The 22231-nt window shown below is 32.6% G+C and overlaps 3 protein-coding genes across 6 annotated transcripts in view; 1 reads left to right on the top strand and 2 right to left on the bottom strand.

Moving 5' to 3' along the window:
- Positions 1 to 1076, bottom strand: part of LOC124354104 (splicing factor 3B subunit 3) — a 72386-nt gene extending 71310 nt beyond the window's left edge. The window contains exon 1 of one of the 2 annotated variants that reach the window (XM_046804320.1): positions 890 to 1076. The gene's annotated coding sequence lies outside the window, so the exon portion shown is untranslated. The remainder of the gene's footprint in view (positions 1 to 889) is intronic. The other variant, XM_046804319.1, reaches the window with a different exon arrangement.
- Positions 184 to 891, bottom strand: LOC124354106 (mediator of RNA polymerase II transcription subunit 31). The gene has a single exon (XM_046804321.1). It carries the CDS (start codon positions 841 to 843, stop codon positions 379 to 381), a length of 465 nt encoding a protein of 154 aa, XP_046660277.1. The 5' UTR covers positions 844 to 891; the 3' UTR covers positions 184 to 378.
- A 4905-nt stretch (positions 1077 to 5981) lies between the features above and the next one.
- Positions 5982 to 22231, top strand: part of LOC124354103 (TOM1-like protein 2) — a 92520-nt gene continuing 76270 nt past the window's right edge. For all 3 annotated transcript variants that reach the window (XM_046804318.1, XM_046804317.1, XM_046804316.1), the window contains exons 1-2: positions 5982 to 6177; positions 14472 to 14641. In XM_046804318.1, the coding sequence (XP_046660274.1) occupies positions 6117 to 6177; positions 14472 to 14641 (231 nt within the window). In that variant the 5' untranslated portion in view covers positions 5982 to 6116. The remainder of the gene's footprint in view (positions 6178 to 14471; positions 14642 to 22231) is intronic.

Here is a 22231-nt window from a genome sequence, read left to right as displayed (position 1 = left end):
ACATGTTATGAGTGAACATTCCAATGGAAGTTTGCAAGAACTTGTTCGAGAATATTTAGGCATTAGGAAGAACAATAGATTTAACAATATCAGTACCCAAACCTAAATTGACTGGAAACTTTTTATATTAAACTGGCTTAATCCTACCAGAATGAGGTTTTGAAAATTATTCCAACCTTTAACTTATTGGAGAAAAACTATTCTTTATTGATAAAAAATTAAGTTCCAGAATTAATTCCACAAATAACTTGTTATTGATACACAATAAGTTCACCACCATGCATGTATGGAAATAATAGGAAAAAGGCAAGTCCATGCCTAAGATTAAGAATGTGAGCCAGCAGTACTGCACAAAGTTCAGTAATTAGAATTAAACAATTATGAATTCTTCATTGTTGGTTGGCCGGTGCCATTTGTGATGTTCACATTGTTAGATCCTGGGCCAGATGGTATGCTATTGGATGCTTGTAGATTAGAAACAGAATCAGCTTGGTTCTGAAGTAACCTCATTCTCCTCCTTGTGTAATGTTGCCACAGCAAGACTTGTTGATCATCAATAAACTTTGCACATTGAGAATTAACCAACTCCCTTCTAAAATGTTCATATTGCAGCAAGTCCAAAAAGTACAAGCACATTGGGTATTTCAAATACTTCGCATACTCGGCACTCTTCCAATACAACAAATAATTTAGGTAGTTTATAAAAGTCTGGTCCTTAAAATAACCACGTTGCGCCAAAAAGTTCAAATAGTTGGGATTTGCCAAGCACTGAACAAACTCAAGTTCAACTTGAAATCTAAGTTTAGTCTGATCGTCATTTTCGGGTCCCGACTTGGACGCCATGTTATAAGTAAATTTAGATTCAATTTGAGTATGGATAATTAATTACCTTAGGAATTACAACCACAGATGGAACTGGTGAACTGAAAACTGTTCATTCCCCTGGCTTCAATCAAACATTGTAATTAAACTATCAAAGTATTACATTTTCACTTAAAACATTCACAGAACCAACGCCGCCAACGTCTCCACCACGAGAGAGAGAGATGAAGTAGGCAAAAGAAGGCAAGCCGGAGCCGGAGGTATAAATCGGATGGGGTAACAAAAAGGAAGTTAAGATGATCACCGACTACAGAAACAACCGGAAATAGATGGCATGTTCTAGGTAAAGTTTAGTTATACATTAAAATAAAAATATTATTAGTTTTGAAACAACTGTTCCAACTTACAAAACAATCACTATTGAACAAAAATCATATATAGATTAAAATCGTATAAATTGATTAAAACAAAGCGTAGCATTAAACATGCTTTCTTTATATTCTTAAAATAAATTACTTAAGTTTTGCAGTTTTTCTGATTACATTATTTTTTTTCTTTAATCTTAGCTGGACAAGATATAATAGGCTGTTGTACTAGTCTGCAACAGATAATAATGAATACAAAAATTACACCAGGGATACATATTTATATGTAGAATTTACTTAAAGGCCCATTAAACCATAAACAAACAAGAAATATTGATTCATTAGAACATTATAGAAATGATTCCAACACAAAATACAAGTCTTTATCCGTATCGCTAAATAAATTTACAATGAATTTAACTAGGTTTAGCATAAACTACACAAATCCTCCCAAACTTACATAATATACTATGTAAGTGACATTCAAGTAGTATGACAATCCAAAAGATTGCAGCAACAACCAAACAGCAATATTCTTCTCGTTTCATACCTATATTAGTTTAAAAGCAGTGTTTCATAGAAATGATTCCAACACAAAATACAAGTCTTTATCCGTATCGCTAAATAAATTTACAATGAATTTAACTAGGTTTAGCATAAACGACACAAATCCTCCCAAACTTACATAATATACTATGTAAGTGACATTCAAGTAGTATGACAATCCAAAAGATTGCAGCAACAACCAAACAGCAATATTCTTCTCGTTTCATACCTATATTAGTTTAAAAGCAGTATTTCGAAGCCCTGCTGTCAGAGAGTGAAACAGTTAGTATAAGCACCAACAGTATAATTTAAATTTCTATGCCATATAGTTTCGTAGTATTTGATTAAATAACTCTAACGATTTCAGTAGCTTCTGAGTTATTTTAGGTCCATGTGAAGATGAACTAATGAGTCCTATGTTCTTGGTTCAGTCGAGGAGTAATATAAATGTGTATACCATTGTATTACATTTTTATAAATCACTATAGCATCCTTCATCGTTGCAAAACGGACCAGTTGCCCATTTAATAATTTTTTTACCATTAAAAATAACCACAACGTTTAGTTTATTATGCCTTTGTGATATAGTTTGTACTAGACATAGATATTTATTTTCAAATTGTATTCTCGAAGTGAATGGTTCGTTAAATCATGTTAGCCTTCAGCCCCAGCATCAAAATATTTAGCCCTGGTAAGGTTATATATATATATATATATATATATATATATATATATATATATATATATATATATATATAATAGTGTTGTTGAATTTTGATTTTGTTTGGAAAAGTGTTTCATGTAACTAATGCTGAAGAACTACGCACGACATGACACTAAACATAACACGACGACGAGACGATTTAAGTTAAAATAGTTTTAGTTAGGGAAATGAAGCACTGTTTGTATTTTGAACGACGATTGATAACTCAGGCTGTTTCAACTCCCATTTTATACGCTTTGATGTTTTAAATTATGATTGTTAAGTATCGGTTTAAATTAAATTGATTTGCTAATGAATGATAAGTAAATGTTAAAGATAAATAAATTAATTCTTTATTGCCTTTACAAGAAAATTCTTGGTAGCAGTGTTACAAATACATAAAATCTTTAGTGTTTTATAATGGTAATAATATATTATTATTATTACATAAAAGTAACAAAACAAAGTTTAATTTATTGTAGCAATATATCCTAAAAGAGTTTTAATCAATTAATAAGAGATTTATTGTTTAAATACAGAATTGATAAATTAATTAAAAATTAAATTGAAGTTCAATTTCAACCAAATATATGGTTTGCTGCTCCTCCTGGGAAGAATCCTTCAGAACAAAGGGGAGGGAGTGCTGTAGCATTAGCTAAATAAAAAATTATTAATAAATAAATATAGGAGAAAATATAAACACATATTTGGGAAAATAAGTAGAATTGATAAAGCACAAGTAAATTAAAAATGTAATTTCTCAAGAAAGAGTCCGCAAAGGTAGAGTGGTACAGAAACAGCCGATTCTCTGGACGTCGCCGACTGCTATAACTGATTACAATAGGCATGATGAAATTAAAGAAAGTCTATTTCTATTAAAATAACATTACCATTACAATTAGTATCAATATATATTATTATTATTAATTGATAGAATGTAGATAACAGACTAATCTCCAAGGAATGTAGCACTGATATTCTCTCAAAGTAAAAGCTATTGTAGTCACCAGTTCATTAAAATGTTCATCGTCATCAGTGTAAAGTATTCCATTACCTGCCAACACATTTTTTCAAGTTTACTGCTGAAGGTGGATGTGAAGGGGTAGATTAAGGTCTGTTAAGAGTAAGTTAAGTAAATGTAGTAATCAGTAGTAGTATAGATATTATTTAAGATCACGTATTATTTAAGCGTTAATGATTAAGAAATTATATAAAACGTTTATTAGCTTTTATTTCAGGTTTTGCGCTTGAAGGATCAAACATTTATAATTCGAATCAATGACGTTACTGACACCACAGGTGAGTGTGCCTGCTCTGATAAATCAATAAAGAAAATAAATACATATATAGGTATCGGAAGCGTTTACTTTCGGCTCTTGTAATTTACTTCCGGTCTAAGATATTTCAAGTATAGCTGAATTTGCCTTTTTACAACTATGAAGAAAATATACATACCTACTTGAGTATGACTTAACAGTTGTACGGCGTGTCCAAAAAGTGTTTATTCTGGCCGTTTACAACTTTACTACCTACTTCTAAGACATTTCCGTTCTGAGTTTGCCTTCTCGTCTAGATGAAGAACATTTATATACATATAGGACTGAGGAGCTTTACGTCTACGACCTTTATTCAATGGAAGGTCTAAAAGTGTATATATCAAATATTTAAATTCACTTCCGGTCTAATGTTAACGGTGCCACATCTGAATTTGTCTTGTTGCCCTGATAAAGTAAGTATATACGTATGTTAGTTATTACCTGAAGAAGAGATCAGATTGCAGATCTTGAAACGTAGTGTTACTGGTTTTTTTGTAACACTGAACGATGGCAAATGTCCGGAAAAATCCTGTTTCCTTCACAATCCTTCCATAAAAAAAAACAAACTTCAAACAAAGAAGAATACCGATGTTGGTTTTCAAAATCTGATTCGGTCAAAAAGCGTCTATTTTAAATTTACCTCCGGTCCAATGCATTAACGTTACCACAGTTTTGTTTAACTTGTTTCCGTGAGCAAGAAAATATATACACATGTGTTGGTTTTCAAAACCTACTTTTGTCAAAAAAAACATCACTACTTGCGTACGACTGATCAGTTGTACGGCTGTGGTCAAAATTATTCTGGCCGTTTAAAACTTTACTACTATATGGTTGAGTTTGTGTTGTTGACCTGTACAGTGAAATTCATAATGGATATTTACGTCACAGAAACCAACTTACAAAAAGCTTTTACATCCCGTCTGAAATTTTTCTGGAGTTGTAGTTGACTTTTATATTTTACTCCGATCATTTAAATAATATATACATAAGCCTACGTAAGTTTTAAAAGTACTTTAGTCAAAGCATATTTAATTCCGTCGCTTGTGTTTTGTTTCTGGTAGAAGGAGTAAAATGGAAAATCCTTCAAACTAATTTCATTCAAACTCTCAAAATACTTGTCTACACTAAGTTTTGTGTTATCGAAGTTTTATTGTTTTCCGGACTGTAGCCTGAGAAAATCGCTCCTCGATGCACGTTTGTGTCCATTCCTCTGATTTTCCTTAAGGCACAGTAAAAGTGTCACACACAATATCAAGGAAGTCAACCAAATTTGAGTACCTTATATATAAACATTCAACTTTGTTCATCAAGGTGGATTTTATAACAGCGTTTCAATAATATTTTCAATGCACCAATGCTTTTTTTTTATTTTCATTAGTCGCTTTTGCAATCTGCATTACACTGCTGAACAAAGACTGTATTATGTTAATATAATTTTTTGTAGTAAATGTCAACAAGTATTTATGTTTTTTTTATTTTTATTTTTTTTATTTATTTTTTTATTTTTTTTTGTGCAATCTTAAGTCGAAATTGCCAGAAACTGCTTACTGTCAGTAAAATTGGAATTACGTTTCATAAATATTATCACTATGTTTGTAAATTCTTAAATATTCCAGGAATCTTTTTCCAAATTTTCTCTGGACTTCAATGGAAATAATACGAATTAAAAAAGAGACGAATCGGTTCAGTCGTACTCAAGATTAATATTTAGCTGTTACTTTTTAATTGATAAGATTTAATGCCAAATTCTAAACTACTACATTCAATTGTAATAGGAACAGTCAAAGGTATTAGTTACACAAGAGATATCTCATCAAATATATAAAAATTGTGGCACTCCAATAGTGAGCTCTCGCATTCCCTCTGTGGAATGGAGTATTAGGTAGCAAATATGTGAGCAATGAAAATGAAGGGTACACACACACATATTAAAAAAAAAATTTAATATCTTTATAAATCCATGTTCACTTTCTCACACTTCTTTAAAACTGATGTTGATTTGACTATGAACATTATAGAAATGCTGAATTTGTTTAGAGTAATAAATCCAAATTTTAACGCAAAAATACTAGCAGAATTTCCTTATATTAATTTACATTTTACACAACATAAAGAAAGTATTATATATTACTTATCATTTTTACTAAATTAAAAGTACACGGTTATATTAGTAGGGAATTTTTAAGTTTTGATTGCAATAGTTTGTATCACATGATTGTTTTTCTGTCGTACTGAGTAAAGCTGCTTGCTACTGCTAGTGTTTCGTATTTTACGTTCATTGTCTGTCTTGTGTCAGAATTTTTTCGTTTAAGTAGTTGATTTTCTACGCGTATTAAAGTTATTAGGATTGTGCAATTCTTCACAATGACCAATTTCTTTGGAGTTGGTGGAAATCCATTTACAACACCTGTAGGCCAGCGCATTGGTATGTTTCTAAATAACTTGCAGACTGCAAAATTGTCTGGTATCAACTTTGGATAGTATGGCACAATTATATAACTTTGTTTTCCAGGTCTTTTAAGTTTACTAAATAGTTTATCCCCATGAAATAAACCTATCAATATTTCCAATCCTTATAGCACATAAAAAATTAAACATTGATTTCCTCAGTCTTTATTAACCCTTTGAAGCCCAATATTTTTAAAATTTTTGACAGTACTAAAAATATATCTGTATTAACTCATAAAAACAGATATGGGAAAAGACCGCTGCTAAAGTAGCTGGTTTGTAGACAGTTTGCAAAAAATCTTAACTTTGGTAATATACAAGTCATAACTTTATATCTTTTTTCACTAAAATGTGTAGGATTAAACATACTTTGTGAGGAAAAAATACTTGTATGAAAAAAATAAAATGGTTAATGTTTAGTTTAGCCAGGTTACCTAAAACAACCAAAACTACTTTTAAAAATTTCTTAAACCGGTATACTTTTATTTCCAGAAAGAAGTTTTCGACAGTTGCAAACCATATTTTGCACAAAAATACTGTGTTAGTTAAGGTTATGTCTCAATTAATCCATCTATCTAGGACTGGGAGGAAACAAGGGTTTCTGGGCAGGATAGGGTAACATACTTTTGGTGCTGCCGTAGTCCATGCTGATAGAGGCATTACTGGCTCTCCGTTCAATTACTGGTGGACCCGGTTTTTTATATTGAAGAATATAATCATCAATACCTAATATTCCCATCTCCAATCCTAGACTACAATCATATGTTTTAAATTAAAATATGAATATATAGGAATATAGGAAAACTCATAAATAATTAAGAAATTACACAAATAATAAATGAACCAGAGCGAGAACGATCAAACAGGAAAACTCACAAATAATTATGATCCACAATCCATATTGTTTATGTCATAATTATTGAATTGTTTATAATTATACACGTAATTATGTATTATTACGTGTATGTATAATAATAATTATTATTGTTATATAAACGTAATCGTTTATATAATAATACGATAACGTGTATTATTTGAAAGTGTTTACAGCTGTTGATATAGATTAAGTTAATTGTTCAAAATAATTAATTAGTAACGATTGTTTATATCAATGATCATGATTAAGTAATAATATTTGCCAATTTCGATATAAAAAACCGGGTTCGCTTATCGTACCCTACCCTATTTTTACAAGTTATTTTAAAATCTTTTGGCTTTTCCAAAATAATTACATTCTTTTCCGTTGAATAAAATTAACTTTTTAAGCATAGGCTATTCTTTTTGAAAAAACAACAAATATTATGAAGAGGCTGAAGTATACATTATTAACTGAAAATGTTTGGATGAACCGAAAAATAATTTAACAGTAGGAAACTAATTAATTTAGTTCACAATTTTATTTTGAACAAAACTACAACCTTATATGGTAATTCTAAGCAATATATGGGTCAACCTCGATTTTTCTCATATTACAATATAATGTTCCAATAGTCAATTAGAAAAGGAAAATGACTAGAATTTCTTGCCGGAAAGCAGTTATAGGGAGCAGGCAACCGCCAGACGGTCATATATTGCTTAGAATTACCTATTAGTGATCAGGGGCACTGACGTGATCTGGGCTTCAAATTTGGAACTACTCGAGTTAATTTTTTTTCTAAAAGAGCAAGCAGCGCGAAGCGCTGTGCAGCGGGCAGGCATTGTGCGTGATCCTTTTTTTTAATTAAAAATTACTGATAAATTGTTATTACATATTACAATATAATGTAGGTAATGTATGTAAAACAATTTTAAACACATAATTACATGCCGGAAAGCAAAGTAAAACCAACAACTAACCTTAGCCCTTTGAACGCCGATATAAATTTAGTAATTTTTTAGATTACGCTCATTTAAGGTGAAAAAATAAAAATGAAAATTCCTTAAAGCTAATTTTTTTATTAATTCCTAATGACTAATAGTCACAAAAAAAATGTACAATAATGTAATACTTGCATAATAATAATAATATCATTTTTTCATAATAATGGAATATTTCAATCAAAATCAAATTTAGGTTACAGAGTAATCAAATGCATTTGATGAAAAATATGAAAACTATGTAAAAAGGATAAGAAAACAAATAAAGTGTAATATGCTGATCTTGATTAGTTTTATAAGTTCTGATAATAATAGATTTAGGCAGTTGTACGGTAAACTTCAAAACAAAAATCGGGATGACGCCATGGGGTCTCGGGACATGACTTGCAGCCATAATTACACAACAGAAAATAAACAATAAAAACTTTATTATAACACCTAAAACATGGTAACAATAACTTTTTACAACTGTTTGTATAAGAATTGACAACGCAAGAACACTTCCCAAGGCACAATGCGTGCTCCACTGAAAGTCGGTAATGGCGGATAGTATCGTCATCGGCGTACAGACGGGAGTGGGAGAACAGCTGCCAGCAACAAAACAATTTATTGTTTACCTACTGCGGCCAGCTGACAGCTGCAACTGGATTATTTGGTCAAGCCAGTACATTACTTTGTATTGTGGCTTATGTATTGAACTTATAAACTTCAAAAACAGTAATAAAATATATTTTTATTGATCGGCGGATTATTTCGTCTTTGGCGTTATAAGACCAAACAACATCGCGGATTATTCCGTCTACGGCGTGCTAAGGGTTAATAGACGTCAACGTCGGAGTTGGAGTCTGGCTCAATGGGTTGTTGTTCACAGCGGTCACCGTACGCTGTGACACCATTGTAGACATGTGAAATACTTTTTGCACTGGACTTTCACTTTCTTCCGGTTACGATTAGTCTTTTCTATCCTGTTCCAACATCGAAACACGTGATCCGTTTCATTTAAGGTCATTTGACCCCCGCAACTCGGACATGTTTTATTACGTGGTAAAATTCCGTGGTCGTACAAAAAATTTCTTAAAGTTACACTATCCTCAGAACAAACTATAAATGACGCTAACGTAAACTCGCACGAATTACACAAAAAAGGATTAACATCCGAACGGCTGCACATCACGATAGCAACTGATTAGGACCGGCCGCCAGTGACTGATAACGCCGCGCGGACTGAAATTAATTCAGTATATACCCAGATCACGCACGATGCCTGCCCGCATCGCGCTGCTTGCTCTTTTAGAAAAAAAATTAACTCGAGTAGTTCCAAATTTGAAGCCCAGATCACGTCAGTGCCCCTGATCACTAATAGGTAATTCTAAGCAATATATGACCGTCTGGCGGTTGCCTGCTCCCTATAACTGCTTTCAGGCAAGAAATTCTAGTCATTTCCTTTTCTAATTGACTATTGGAACATTATATTGTAATATGAGAAAAATCGAGGTTGACTCATATATTGCTTAGAATTACCCCTTATATTAAGTTGGATCTAAAAATAAAAAGTTAAATTGATAATAATATGTTAATCACACGCTCGTAAAATAGAAAAAAAGTAAGTGATTAACAGTTAAGGTAATTACAGGTAGTTTTATGCAATTCAAGTTAATAATTTCTTTTAAATATTTATTTACACACAAAACAGTTTAAAAACACACAAGTACATGTAAATGAAGTTGGACATATTTATGTGAATATATGACATTAGCCTGAGGGAGCGTTTTTACAGGCAAAAATAAACAATGCAAGTCACCAGCTGTTGTTTGTAAACAAACTGATTATATAAAGCATGCATTTAGCGCATAATTCTTTTGTCAGGACAAGAATATATTTGATTCAGATATACTTTGTTCTTAAAAAATACATATTTAAATAAAATATTATGGTTCTTGATGAACATAATGGTATGATATACAGTACATAAAACAGGAATTTGATATTATTTAGAGCATTAGAGTATTATTTGACTTACTGCAAAATTTATATGCTATTATGACGATCAGTTCTTGTTTTCTTCCTCCCAAAAGAAAGTGATGTCGATGAGAAAGAGACTACTCTTTTCTTAACATGTAATTTACACATTAAGTCAAATAAAGTCTGTTTGTAATAGTGTACTTTTTAGGTCCCCGTTAAGAAAAACTCTTCCAAAAATAGTGGCCTCCGCATAATACCAAGGTACCCATAAAACTTATTTTAGATCAAAGGAATGCACTGTAAGCGGACTACAAAGATAGTTTATTAGTCTGGAGTCTTCTTCAAATACACAATTTATAATTATGTATCACCTAAGAAATGTGCTGGGAGTAGTTCCAAACCGAACCACCAAATAGTAATACTAAAATGAAAACATATTTTCATGTTTACTCTTAAAAATTTAAATTGGTTTAAAATTTAAAAACCTATTTTTATTCTGAAATTATATACAATTTGATGTATAGGCTAGAGCAATTATTTTGTAATATAATAAAATTGATTTATGATAAATTTATATGTTTAAAAATAAATTTATAAGTTGAAAGTAATCACTTTTAAGACAATAATTTCATTATTTAGCAGTGTTTATAATTAAAATTAGTGTTACGGTTTTGCATATCACGATATATGTGTAGAAATATTATTTTATTTCTACTGAAATTTATGTTTGTAGCACTAACAAACACAATATTCTGTACTTACAAATAAAATATAAAATAAATTCATTTGTAAGATACATTTTACTGATTATTCTTTGTTTTTATAGACTATAAATGTGTATAATCTGAATCTACATAAACTTTGAATAATTGAGTGTTTTGAAACTGACATTCTCAAGGAAAAAATCTTAGTATTATGTTTAAAAGTGATTTTTCTCGAGTTTTGGTTCTTTTAAATTTTAGACTAAATTACACACATTGTATGTTGCGGTAAGATGTTTTTAAATATTATTATTCCTTGTACTTGAAAAGAATTATGTACGGGGTTTTTACAAATTATGTTAAAAAAACTTTAGGATATTATTAATAATGCTAAAGCAATAAAAAAGGTTCTTATAAACATATGTCCTAGAATTCTTTGTTTTCAGTCTGTATGTCTGTTTGTTTTTTGCGTAAAAACTCAACTCAAAGTTCTCTAAGCTACAGGATTGTAACTTTGCATGACTATTGTCTATTTTAGATATAACACTTTGCTAAAGATTAATATAAGTTCTCTAAGCTACAAGATTGTAACTTTGCATGACTATTTGTCTATTTTAGACGTAACACTTTGCTAAAAAGAATAAAATATCTTGACTTGTTCATAATGGCGGCCATGCAAAATTTGGTGCTAAATTTCTTAAAAATCATAGTAGATATGACGAAATCGTAAGAAAAATAAAAAAACTGCTCGTCAAGTGATGAAACGTTTGAAACCTATTGTTATGATCGGTTCACAAATAACGGAAACATTGGATTTTTAGCTTGAATGGATATCAGTGTTTTTGACGTGACAACGTCTTAAATTAGGTTGCGGCTCGGAGTCACTCATGAAAAAGTGTAACGCCCGGTAACGTTACGATGCCCGTCCAGTGGGTCCGCCGCACGGGATAAAGCAGATAACTATGTTTATTCGTGAAAATGTGGAGTGCTTAGATTCGTCATTTACAACAACTACAACAATAAAGGTAAATAATTGTACACTGATATTTCATTATCGTAAACTATGATTGATTGATTAATTGTTAGATTGACACAAAAGTTGAGAAACTGAGTTTATAGGTTATGTCATACTATTGACAAATGTTGATAGTGTTAAGTAAATTATTAGTTTAAATCACTCTGCAATCAATCGTAATTCAGTCGATTGAGAAGAAACAGCGCGTATTGCTAGTCAAACATTTCAAATAACAAATTATAACCTCTAACCTGTCATAACAGTGCGACCAAACAAACGAACTAAACCGACCAATCACCACGCGCGGAGTTAGAATTTAACTGTGTTTAGCAAGAATTTCAAATTCCAATTTTAGTAAATGTTTTATTCAACTTTACCATTTACAATAACAAATTTTAATTAATTTCAAATTATGTACAATGTTTTAGTAAACAAAATATATTTCTATAGTTAAAATTTGTGCAATTCTTATTTTCATTCAATTCCTTGTTCCTATTGTGCAATTTAATAATATTCATATCAATAAATATTCTACCGAGAAAAAGATGTTGTCACGTAAAATCTTCGCCCGTAAAACCGACTTTACAGGCAACCATAATTTTTTTTTTTATTGAATTGAAATTTTGTACTGCAACTTCTATGAGAACTGAATTAATAACTCATTGGACGATGAACAATGCAGACGACGAACTAGCAGAACTACAAGAACGTACGGCTGACGTGACATGACGACGAGTTCATAAACAAATAACTTTTTTCGATATTCCAGATGACTGCCAACAACATTTCATAGATCATAATCCATAGAGTATGAAATAAAAACATGGAAATAGTGAATGACTATCAATGCCGAAGAACAAATGCATTTTTTATTACTGTAAAAGTTAGCACCGTCAAAAGACATTTTCAGCAGTCTCTGGAAATTCCTGTACGACATCAAAAGATGTTATCGGCAGCCAAAGTGTTATCAAGCTGTTTTTCTTATAACTATGGTTTTCATGAAATTTAGAATCACAATTTTTAAACAGCCGTCATTTCGTAACTTGTATAGATTATTTCATTCATATTTTGCAAAGTGTTACGTATAAAATAGACAAATAGTCTTGCAAAGTTATAATGCTGTAGCTTAAGAGACTTTTGAGTTATGAGTGTTTTTATGAACACAAACAGACAAAGACCGAAAACGAAGCATTTTAGGACATGTGTTTATAGGAACTTTTTTCATTGTTTTAGCATAATTAATAATTTTTTTAATGTTATCGTGATTTTAAAACACCTTACAATTACATTTTTGCAACTTTTCAGAAAAACCTTAGTGTATTAGGGCTTAGTGATTGGGTTAAAAATGCTAGATGGTTGTAGAACCTGCTATTTTGGAAAGGTTTGTTCCTTAAATATAAACTGTGTTTTTATCAACAAATATTATCTCAAAACTTAATACTATGAAACATAATGTTGGCAACTGGTTTGTTGTTTTATTTAAATCAACATAATTTGCAATGTTCTTGAATTTTCCTTTTTTTTTGGAGGTTAAGTGGTAGAGAGGACTTTCAAGTCCTAACTTCGCCTCTGTAAATAAAGACATTTTTCATTTCATTTTTTTTTCATTTCTCATTTGTTTTAAATTACTAGCTATTGTATTTATTAAAGCAGCTTGATGAAGATAACCTTTGTTGAAAGACCAGTATTGACAATGGATAACTACGACAGCCAATCAAATGCTGACAAAATTTTGTTTGGACAAGCTACAAAATATATTTTTATTTGTAGTTATGTACAAGTCTTTAATTTTCATCCCTCAATCATGTTGTAAATCTAACTTCAAATTTATTAAGATGCAAATAAAATGCAAACGTTATATCCAGAATTGTAAAGTAATTAATAAATATATGTAGCCTAGTTTATATGACTTTCGAAACATTTGTATCAATACTTAAGGCGAATTTATGAGTTATTAAATGGTCAACATTAAATCTATTCAACGTTTTTGTTTTTGGATGTTCAAAGTTTTATTAAGTTTCTAAAATAACTAAAAAATAACTCAAATAACTCACGGATGTAAACATCGGATGTTTTAAAAACACCATCAGACACAAGAACAAGTGGAAAATAAAACTAAACCTAGCAAACCCCAATTTTAATGAGAACAAGATTTTTTTCTCAGCATTATGATCAGTTATGAAAGTCACTGCAATTTGGCAATATTTACTTCTTCAAAATTTAAATAACTTTATGTAAAGTATATAAATATGTTACATACACAGCGTTACCAGCTCAAACCACCTAATTCACCAATTCACTAATTCAATTATGTGGCAAGTACTACTTCTTCAAGGGTTCAATCATTTAACAATGTAAAAAATAACTTTCATATGGATATATTAGTACCAGACCAGTTGATCCATTTCCAAAATTGAACTTATTCCTTCATAATTACAGATTTGAGTTAGAGCTTAAAAATGTACCTGTATGTACATTTATCTTATTTTAAACTTTTAAAAAGATTGAGGAATACATATTAACTTTATACTTGAGAAATCAAAATAAGCATACACAAATTATATAAAGTTGTGTTTCTGTGACCTTAAAATTGCCCATATCAATAAAATTTCTCTTCCTAAAATGTAAGACGGCTCTTTCAATTCAACATCCAGTGAATTAAAGTTGGTGTTTGGGGTATTGTTGATCAAGGAGGTTGATCAGGTTCTTGAGAGTACACAGAATATTCTGTTACAGAACAGGCAACAGATGCTTCACTGGCATCAGAGAACTGGGCCCTTAACATGGAAATCTGTGACATCATCAATGATACGGAAGAAGGGCCCAAGGATGCCATTAAGGCGTTGCGAAAACGGCTACAGCAGAATGCTGGAAAGAACTACATAGTCGTCATGTATACCCTCACTGTGAGTTTGGTTGACATAATCAGTTATGATTTTTACTTTTATTCCTTTTTCCCATGGCAAACAATTAAACAAGCATGTATTGTTCTTGTAAACAATGTTTAAATGTTATTTTAGAGTTTCAAGATTTTATAGTCTCACTGCTTCGTATTTTTCTGTTACTTGTGAATAGATGAATGTAAATCTTACTGGCACAAAATTTAGCAGTTGTCTTTTTAAAAATACAATTGATTGACCATGTAAATGTCATCCCTATGGATCACTGTAGTGAGTTTATGAATTATTCAATATCAATGAAAAACATAAACGTAGCTGAATAAAGTAGCCTCGAAAAGTGTTTAATAAAAGCAAGAAGAATGTACCTTTTAACACTTTTGAAGTTTTATTTTCATGATGTACATTTCGGATTCAAAGAAACGATCTACAGGTACTCCAGGTTAAAGTAAAGCAACCTTACTGAAGTAAAGCGATCTTCTTACTGAATAAAGTGTTTAAAGACATGTTCTTATAACAATTACAGTAGGGTTATTTAATGTACATATAAGGTCAACCGTGATGTACTATATTTATATGATATTGCTGTCTGGTTACTGTCTCATATTATCACCACAGGGATCTGGGTTTGAATCCCAGTTTGTGCATGTCTCTTTTACATGGTAATTAATCTCATCTGAACCTAACCTTAAGTAACTTTATAAATGATGATTGGGCTAAATTATAAGTGATATCGGGCTAGATCATTAAATTAAATATAAAAATATATCGACCACTGTAGTAGTTCATTGTCAATGCATGTAGGCGTATATGATTCCATGTGCATGTATCTTTTTGTATTGGACATAGTTTTGTTTTTTATGAAATTGTATCTGTAACACAACACTGAAATAGTTCTTTATATTAGTCATTACTACTGTGGTCTTGAGTATCTTAGCCAAATATCTGTGATTCAACACATAGTCAATACCAGTAGACCTCTACCACTCTTTGTCAGTCAAATAATTCTACATTCCACAAGCTTGATAATGCACATCTGAATACTGTTGTCTTTATAGTAATTATATATCCAACCAATATATTTATTTAACCTTTAACCCATTGGCTTATACATATTTTTACTATCAGCTCAACTGGAGTTATCCTATTAAAAATGTAGAAACGTAAATGTATGTAAGAACGTAAGAGTTTTGTATATGTTTATAAAAAAATTATTTTTTAAGTTATTTGGTTATATTTTATATCTTTTTGGATTAACATGAAATGGGCTTTAATAATAAATAGGTAGTGATATATTTGGTCATAATTTAAAAATTATAATGCTGTACAAACTAAACAAGTTTTGGAATTTTTAATTTTTTTTTACTCAAATAATATAAAATAAAATACCCCATTGTTGCTTTTATTTTATTTGAAATGTATTTCTCTACCTAGCAATACTAGAATATGTGTGTGTGTGTATATATATATATATATGCATAGTTTGTCAGAATAAATGTTTTTTCTAAATACCGAAAATTCCAAGAATATTGATTTTTTTTCTCTTGTAGTACACTAATATTCTTATAGTAACTTATTATTCATTTAAATTTAAATTAACTGTAGTATTGCAGTTTTTCTTATGTGTTACAACAATATTAGTCTAATTTATACTAACATTTGGTTGAAAAGGAGTTAAAAAAAATTATTTAGATGGCCCTATACTTGTCACGGAACGGTTCCGTGATATAAATTTTGAGCCCAGACTAGCTGTCACGGAACCGTTCCGTGATACAAGGCCAATGGGTTAAGAACATTGTTATAGTATTGATTTAATGCATTAGGACAACTATCCATGTCACTTTTATATGTAATAAATTGCTAAATTCAGGGTGTCCAAAAGCTTTACAAATCTTGGATTATACTTAATCTGAAGAGCCTTGAATAAGATTAAATTTTTGACTATGTGCTTGAATAAGTGTTATCTAAATTTCAAGGTCATAAATATGTTCTAAATTTAATTACTAGACTGAAATACTCATGCTATAAGTGTTTATATGTGCACAAGTGCTGTGGCATGATGGATGGACCATGTGAGTCAGTACATTACTGTAATTATATGTAATAGACTCCCCCTTCCATAATCATGGTCTTTGTGACGAGTCCATCACGTTGTTACAGGTTGTTAATGTAGTAAACTCTCACCGATTTGTTCTGGTTGTTTGTTAGTTTTTCTGTCCGTCACTAGAGGTGTGTCAAGCCATGTGTTGTTACAGTCTTGACATCAATGTTACAAGTTAGCACAACAGCTGGTGAGCAGTTCTGGCTAATAAATCTGTTGCAACCTAAAATTATCTCAGCATTACAGTCTAATCCACTGTTGGAATTCATGTCGTTTGAACACTTCACACATATATTTTTCCAATCATTACAAATGACAGCTAAAGAAATCCTGTAGGCTATGATTTATTTACAACTTCCAAAAGTATATTATATTAAAGTATTTACAACCATTAAAATGTCTATCAAATAGACAATAGACAAAACTCTTTATTTCATGAACTTTGAGTACAGAAATGTCGTCAAAAGTTTGCAAGAGTTGGAACTTGATGAATACAAACTAGGCTTGCATTACAAATAGGTGGTCATCCATGTACGAAATTAGTTTTGATCTTGAAAAGTCGGGTCTTCCCTCCACCGAATGTACTCGTCGATTGAGTCAAGGGGTCGAACTAGGAGCCAGTTGATAAGTCGCTGTCTCATATTCTTGATTGGCCCTGGAATTTTCAGCTCATCAGGCAGGTAGTTGGCAAGTTTGGCACTGATGTATGAGGGCTTCTTCTCATAGAGTGCCAGTCTGTGATTGGGAAGAACATAGTCACTACCGTTTCTTGTGAAGTGGTTATGTAGGTTGTTTCTTCTGGAGAGATCTTGACGTGCAGCATGGAGGATTACCTCAAGAATGTAGAGAGCTATCACTGTAAGGATTTTTAGGTTTATAAAAGCTCCTCGGCAGGACTCCTGAGGACCTAGACCCAGCATGGCTCTGATGAAAAATGTAATCAAACATATTTTTGATTTATTTTATTTTATTTCCAGGGCTATACCATTTTAATCTAATTTTAAACCTATTTTTATCACTATTTGGTCTTTTAAATAGGACTCAAGTGGTTTTGATTCAGTGTTTTTAGTTTCTGGTGACGATTGTAGAATATGAAAAGTATTTTTGACTATTGGATGGATTTAGTTAACCCCTTAATGGTTTCTGACATAATGTTACGTTTATAACAATGTTACAAAATAGTACCTCTGACGTAATATTGTTTCAGTACACTTGTTCCATTTTTTCTTTTATTCTTAGGAATATTACACAACAAGTTGTCCAGTAACTAGTGACCACCTTTTTCATAGTTTTGGCATTTCCTGCTATACTTTAACACCTCCTTGTGTTCTTCTGTGAACTAGAGTTCAGCTACGTCCATGCGATACAGACAGCAATTGGGATAGCTGTTGTATCAGTAGATTAATTTTTATTTTGTTATAAACATTTTAGTGTGCAATGGATGCATATGGTGCTGAAATAAATGATTTGTAAGAGTCTGGGATGATAATTCGAACTCAGAGAGTAATAGTAATTACTCCATTGGGCGGTGTGAATAAAAACGAGTAGGACTAGTAAATACTTGAACATTTTAAAATGACAAGTAAACGCAAAAATTGAAGTGAATAAAACAAGTATTTACTCTTACTCGCGAGTAAATACTTGAGAGGCTAGTATACCCTCGAAAAATGCCAATTTTGGTGTGAATAAACGCAAGTAAATACTTCTGTAGCAAGTAAATACTCGTCCATTTGCAAGTCAACCCGACCCCAGACTTGCAGTCGTACTTGTACACGAAAGATGGCTGCATTTATGAACCTGCGTGGTGTGAAACGTTATAGAGACCGGCGTGATATAAGTCCCGATCTATTTAAGGGACTACTACGATTTGAGAGCGAAAACGTAGATTTTCTCACTTCGCACTTTCTTGATGGAAACACTGATACAAGAGGTGGAGGATTAACCCATTGCGGATCGTATTGTTTTGGCGCGCGGGCACCAGCGGGCGCGAATTAATTCACGGTCAGCGGCCACACGAACAGCAATGGTGCGCCACATCGTATCGCTCGCTATTGTATACTAGAAAATTCAGCTGCGAAGGTATTCGTTCAGATGGAACATGGGCCTGCTGGGGTATGCTTGATGTAGAAACGATAACACGCGAGCAAGGTTACGGCGTGGCAGGGATGATGTCTAAATCATAGTCCAAATAAAGCGGCTTGGACGAATCGATTGCAACATCTGGGCCATTGTCTAGACTAAACCCACCAACATGTACGTCTGCGTCGTTTAGTTGTGTCACTAACCTCAAAAGTATTATAATAACAACTGAGGAAAACACCCAATCAGAAGCGCTTAAAAGCAGAGAGTAAACTCATATGAATGATTTTTCAACTTCGACATACAACTGCAATCTGTAGGATATTTATAAAACTTTTGAAAATTCTAAACGTAGACCGTTGTTAAACACTCTTAGTAGACAAGTTAAGATGATCGCCCGATCTATCAGACATTAACAGAACTATTTGGAGGGAAATTTAAAAGCAGACCGCTTTTGCGACCTGAGCTCGTCACCGTGCCGTTAGGCCCGGCCGCTGCGTGACGAGCCCAGCTCGTCAGTGATCCGCAATGGGTTAACTGCACGGAAAAAAAAATGGAAATTTTTCTGAGATAGGCCTACGATAGTGAACCAGGATTCCAAAGTGGTGTTGCCAACGACATGGGGGTTGAAAGAAGTACCGTCAGCAGAACATTTTCAAGTGTATTGGATAAAACAGTGTCAAAGTCTGAAGATTGGATTAAATTTCCACGCACTATTGAAGATATGAATCAGGCCAAGGCAGATTGGGCTTCAAAATTTCGCATTCCGACTGTCATTGGTGCTATAGATTGCACTCACGTGCATATTATGAAACCTTCGGAATTCGGCGATGAGTATGTGAACAGAAAAGGAAAAACAACAATAAACATTCAGAAGACTTGTGACGCTAATGAAGAAATTACAAGTGTGGACGCTCAAAGGCCAGGGAGTGTATATGATGGCAGGATTTGGCGAGTGAGTGGAATTCAGGACGTGGTGCGCCGATATATTGGTGATGTTTGTCTCCTTGGTGATAGCGGATATGGAATTACTCCTTGGCTACTGACTCCTTTTGACGAACCAAGAAATGCTCGTGAGCAGAATTACAATTTGACCCATGCTCAAGAAAGTAGTAGTAGCAGCTAAATTACTATGTGGTATGTTAAACTTACCTCGTCCAAGTACTGCTGTGAGCAGGTACACAGATGTTTTGAACCAAGTGTTATCTAATGCAGTGGAATTATCAATGAAACAAGCTACTGCAGAGGCAGTAGAAGAGAATGACGGGTCTAGAGACATTGCTATAGCCTATGATGGTACATGGCAAAAGAGAGGATTTGTTTCTAAAAATTCATGTTGCACAGTCACAAGTGTTGATACTGGCAAAGTATTGGACATAGAAGTAATGACAAAGTACTGTACTGGATGCAACCGCAACAAAACAGATACAAAAATGGCTGCTCATGAACCACATTGCGTAAAGAATTATGAAGGTCCAAGTGGTGGAATGGAAACCGTCGCAGCAGTTGCGGTTTGCAAACGGTCTGAAACTACACGTGGAGTTAGATACGTAAAGTTTCTCGGAGATGGTGATTCTAAGGCATACTCAGCAGTCATTGAAAGTAAACCATATGGAGAAACACAAGTAGAGAAACTTGAATGTGTAGGCCACATTCAAAAGAGAATGGGTTGCAGACTGAGAAAATTGAAGCAAAAGTTGGGAAATAATTTGCTGTCTGATGGTAAATCTATCAAAGGGACTGGAAGATTACCAGATAAAACTATTGATGAAATACAAAGCTACTATGGAAATGCAATAGAAACAATGTTGACAACTTAGAAAGCATGAAGAAAGCTGTATGGGCAATTTACTTCCACCGTCTGTCAACTGATGGTAATCCCAGCCACAGCTTGTGTCCTCCGCCACCAGACACCTGGTGTAAGTACGAGTATAGGCTAGCCCAAGCAGAACACAAACCCTACAATCACAAAAGGGCCATCTCCTTAGCAGTAATGGAGGCCATAAAGCCTACTTTTCAAGCTTTGTCCCATCCAGATTTGCTTCGAAAATGCTTGCACGGCAAAACACAAAACGTGTATGAATACTTTAATAATGTTTTGTGGACAAGGATTCCTAAATTGTTTATGTTGTTGTAATGTTGAAATTCTTAAACATTGTTTACTGTGAAATCAAAACAATTCAAAGAACCAATCATTAATTAATATATATAAAAAATTGAAAGAAATAAAAAATATAATATCCCATTATTTAATAAAAAAAATTATAAAAAATGAAAACATTTATTAAAGTTTTATTTTTTATGTTAAAAATATAATTGGTTCATCATAGCTTGCCAAAGACCTAAGAAACGTCCTTCAAAAATTTCAACTCTTTATCTCAAATACAACCCGAGATAAGTGTACCTAAATTTGGGCTTTTTAACATAGGCGATATAGGACCGTTTAGCCCCCCTTAAGACATCGTCTTCTTCAACCACAACGCGTTGTTCAACGGACTCCGTTCGTTGTGCAGCTTTTAGGTTGAACTCCGTTATCATCATTTGTTCAAGTTCAGCCTGAAGTCTTGTTAACTTAATTTGTTCAAGTAATAATAAACGCTGCAGCTCACCAGTTGTCAACTTTTATGTCTCTTCAGTTTCAGCTGAGAGTTTCAATTTCTTTTTTTTTCAACTTCATCGCATCGCTATTATGTTTGCAAGTCACTGGTGTGATGGGCTAGTTTGATGCTAACATGTCAACGGGGTTATCTTCACTATTCTCATTCTCCTCATTGAGTTCAGGCAATGGCGACGTAGAACTTGCTCCCAATCCAACTCATGAAGCCCCCCCAGGTATTTTGCAATAAATTGGGTTCTCGTTTGACTCGGAAATTTTTAGGAAATCTGCCTCCCATGACAACAATGTTATTGGTTTATTTCCTGTTGCGTAGACATCAGTTTTTTTCTTGACTGCGGTTTTCATATTGTTCAATAGCTTTTTTAACTGTCCAACACTAGTTTGCTTCCCAACGTTTTTCGAAAACTGGTCGGCTAAACATCCCCATGGACTACAAGTATTTACTTGCCTTTCTTGTGCACTCAGTTGTCTCGCGAGTAAATACTTGCTAGTATACCCTCGGGTTGGCGAATACACGGTTATAAGTAAACTCAACGCTTTATTCACATCGGGTTACTCGGGGTTTAAAATACTCGTTACACTTTACTTGTAAGTAAATACTCGTCGTACTCGTTTTTATTCACACCGCCCATTGAGTAATGGACGAGGTTGTTGTGGACATCAGTGATATAGTCTTTGTTGGGTTATTTTTACAAAAATAAACTATAGAAAACTATTAATTAGCTAGAAGTTATCTGTTTGTTTAATTTTTCAGTTATTTATAAAATAAATATAGTATAAAACAAGATGATTCGATTTAACT

This window comes from Homalodisca vitripennis, chromosome 2 (genome assembly GCF_021130785.1).
Source record: "Homalodisca vitripennis isolate AUS2020 chromosome 2, UT_GWSS_2.1, whole genome shotgun sequence".
Lineage (NCBI taxonomy): Eukaryota > Metazoa > Arthropoda > Insecta > Hemiptera > Cicadellidae > Homalodisca > Homalodisca vitripennis.
The sequence above is the reverse complement of the archived record's forward strand: the minus strand, read 5'-3'. Positions and strand labels throughout refer to the sequence as shown.

Coding starts and splice junctions, on each gene's coding strand:
- LOC124354106 (XM_046804321.1), bottom strand. CDS start 843: ATGGCGTCCAAGTCGGGACCCGAAAATGACGATCAGACTAAACTTAGA.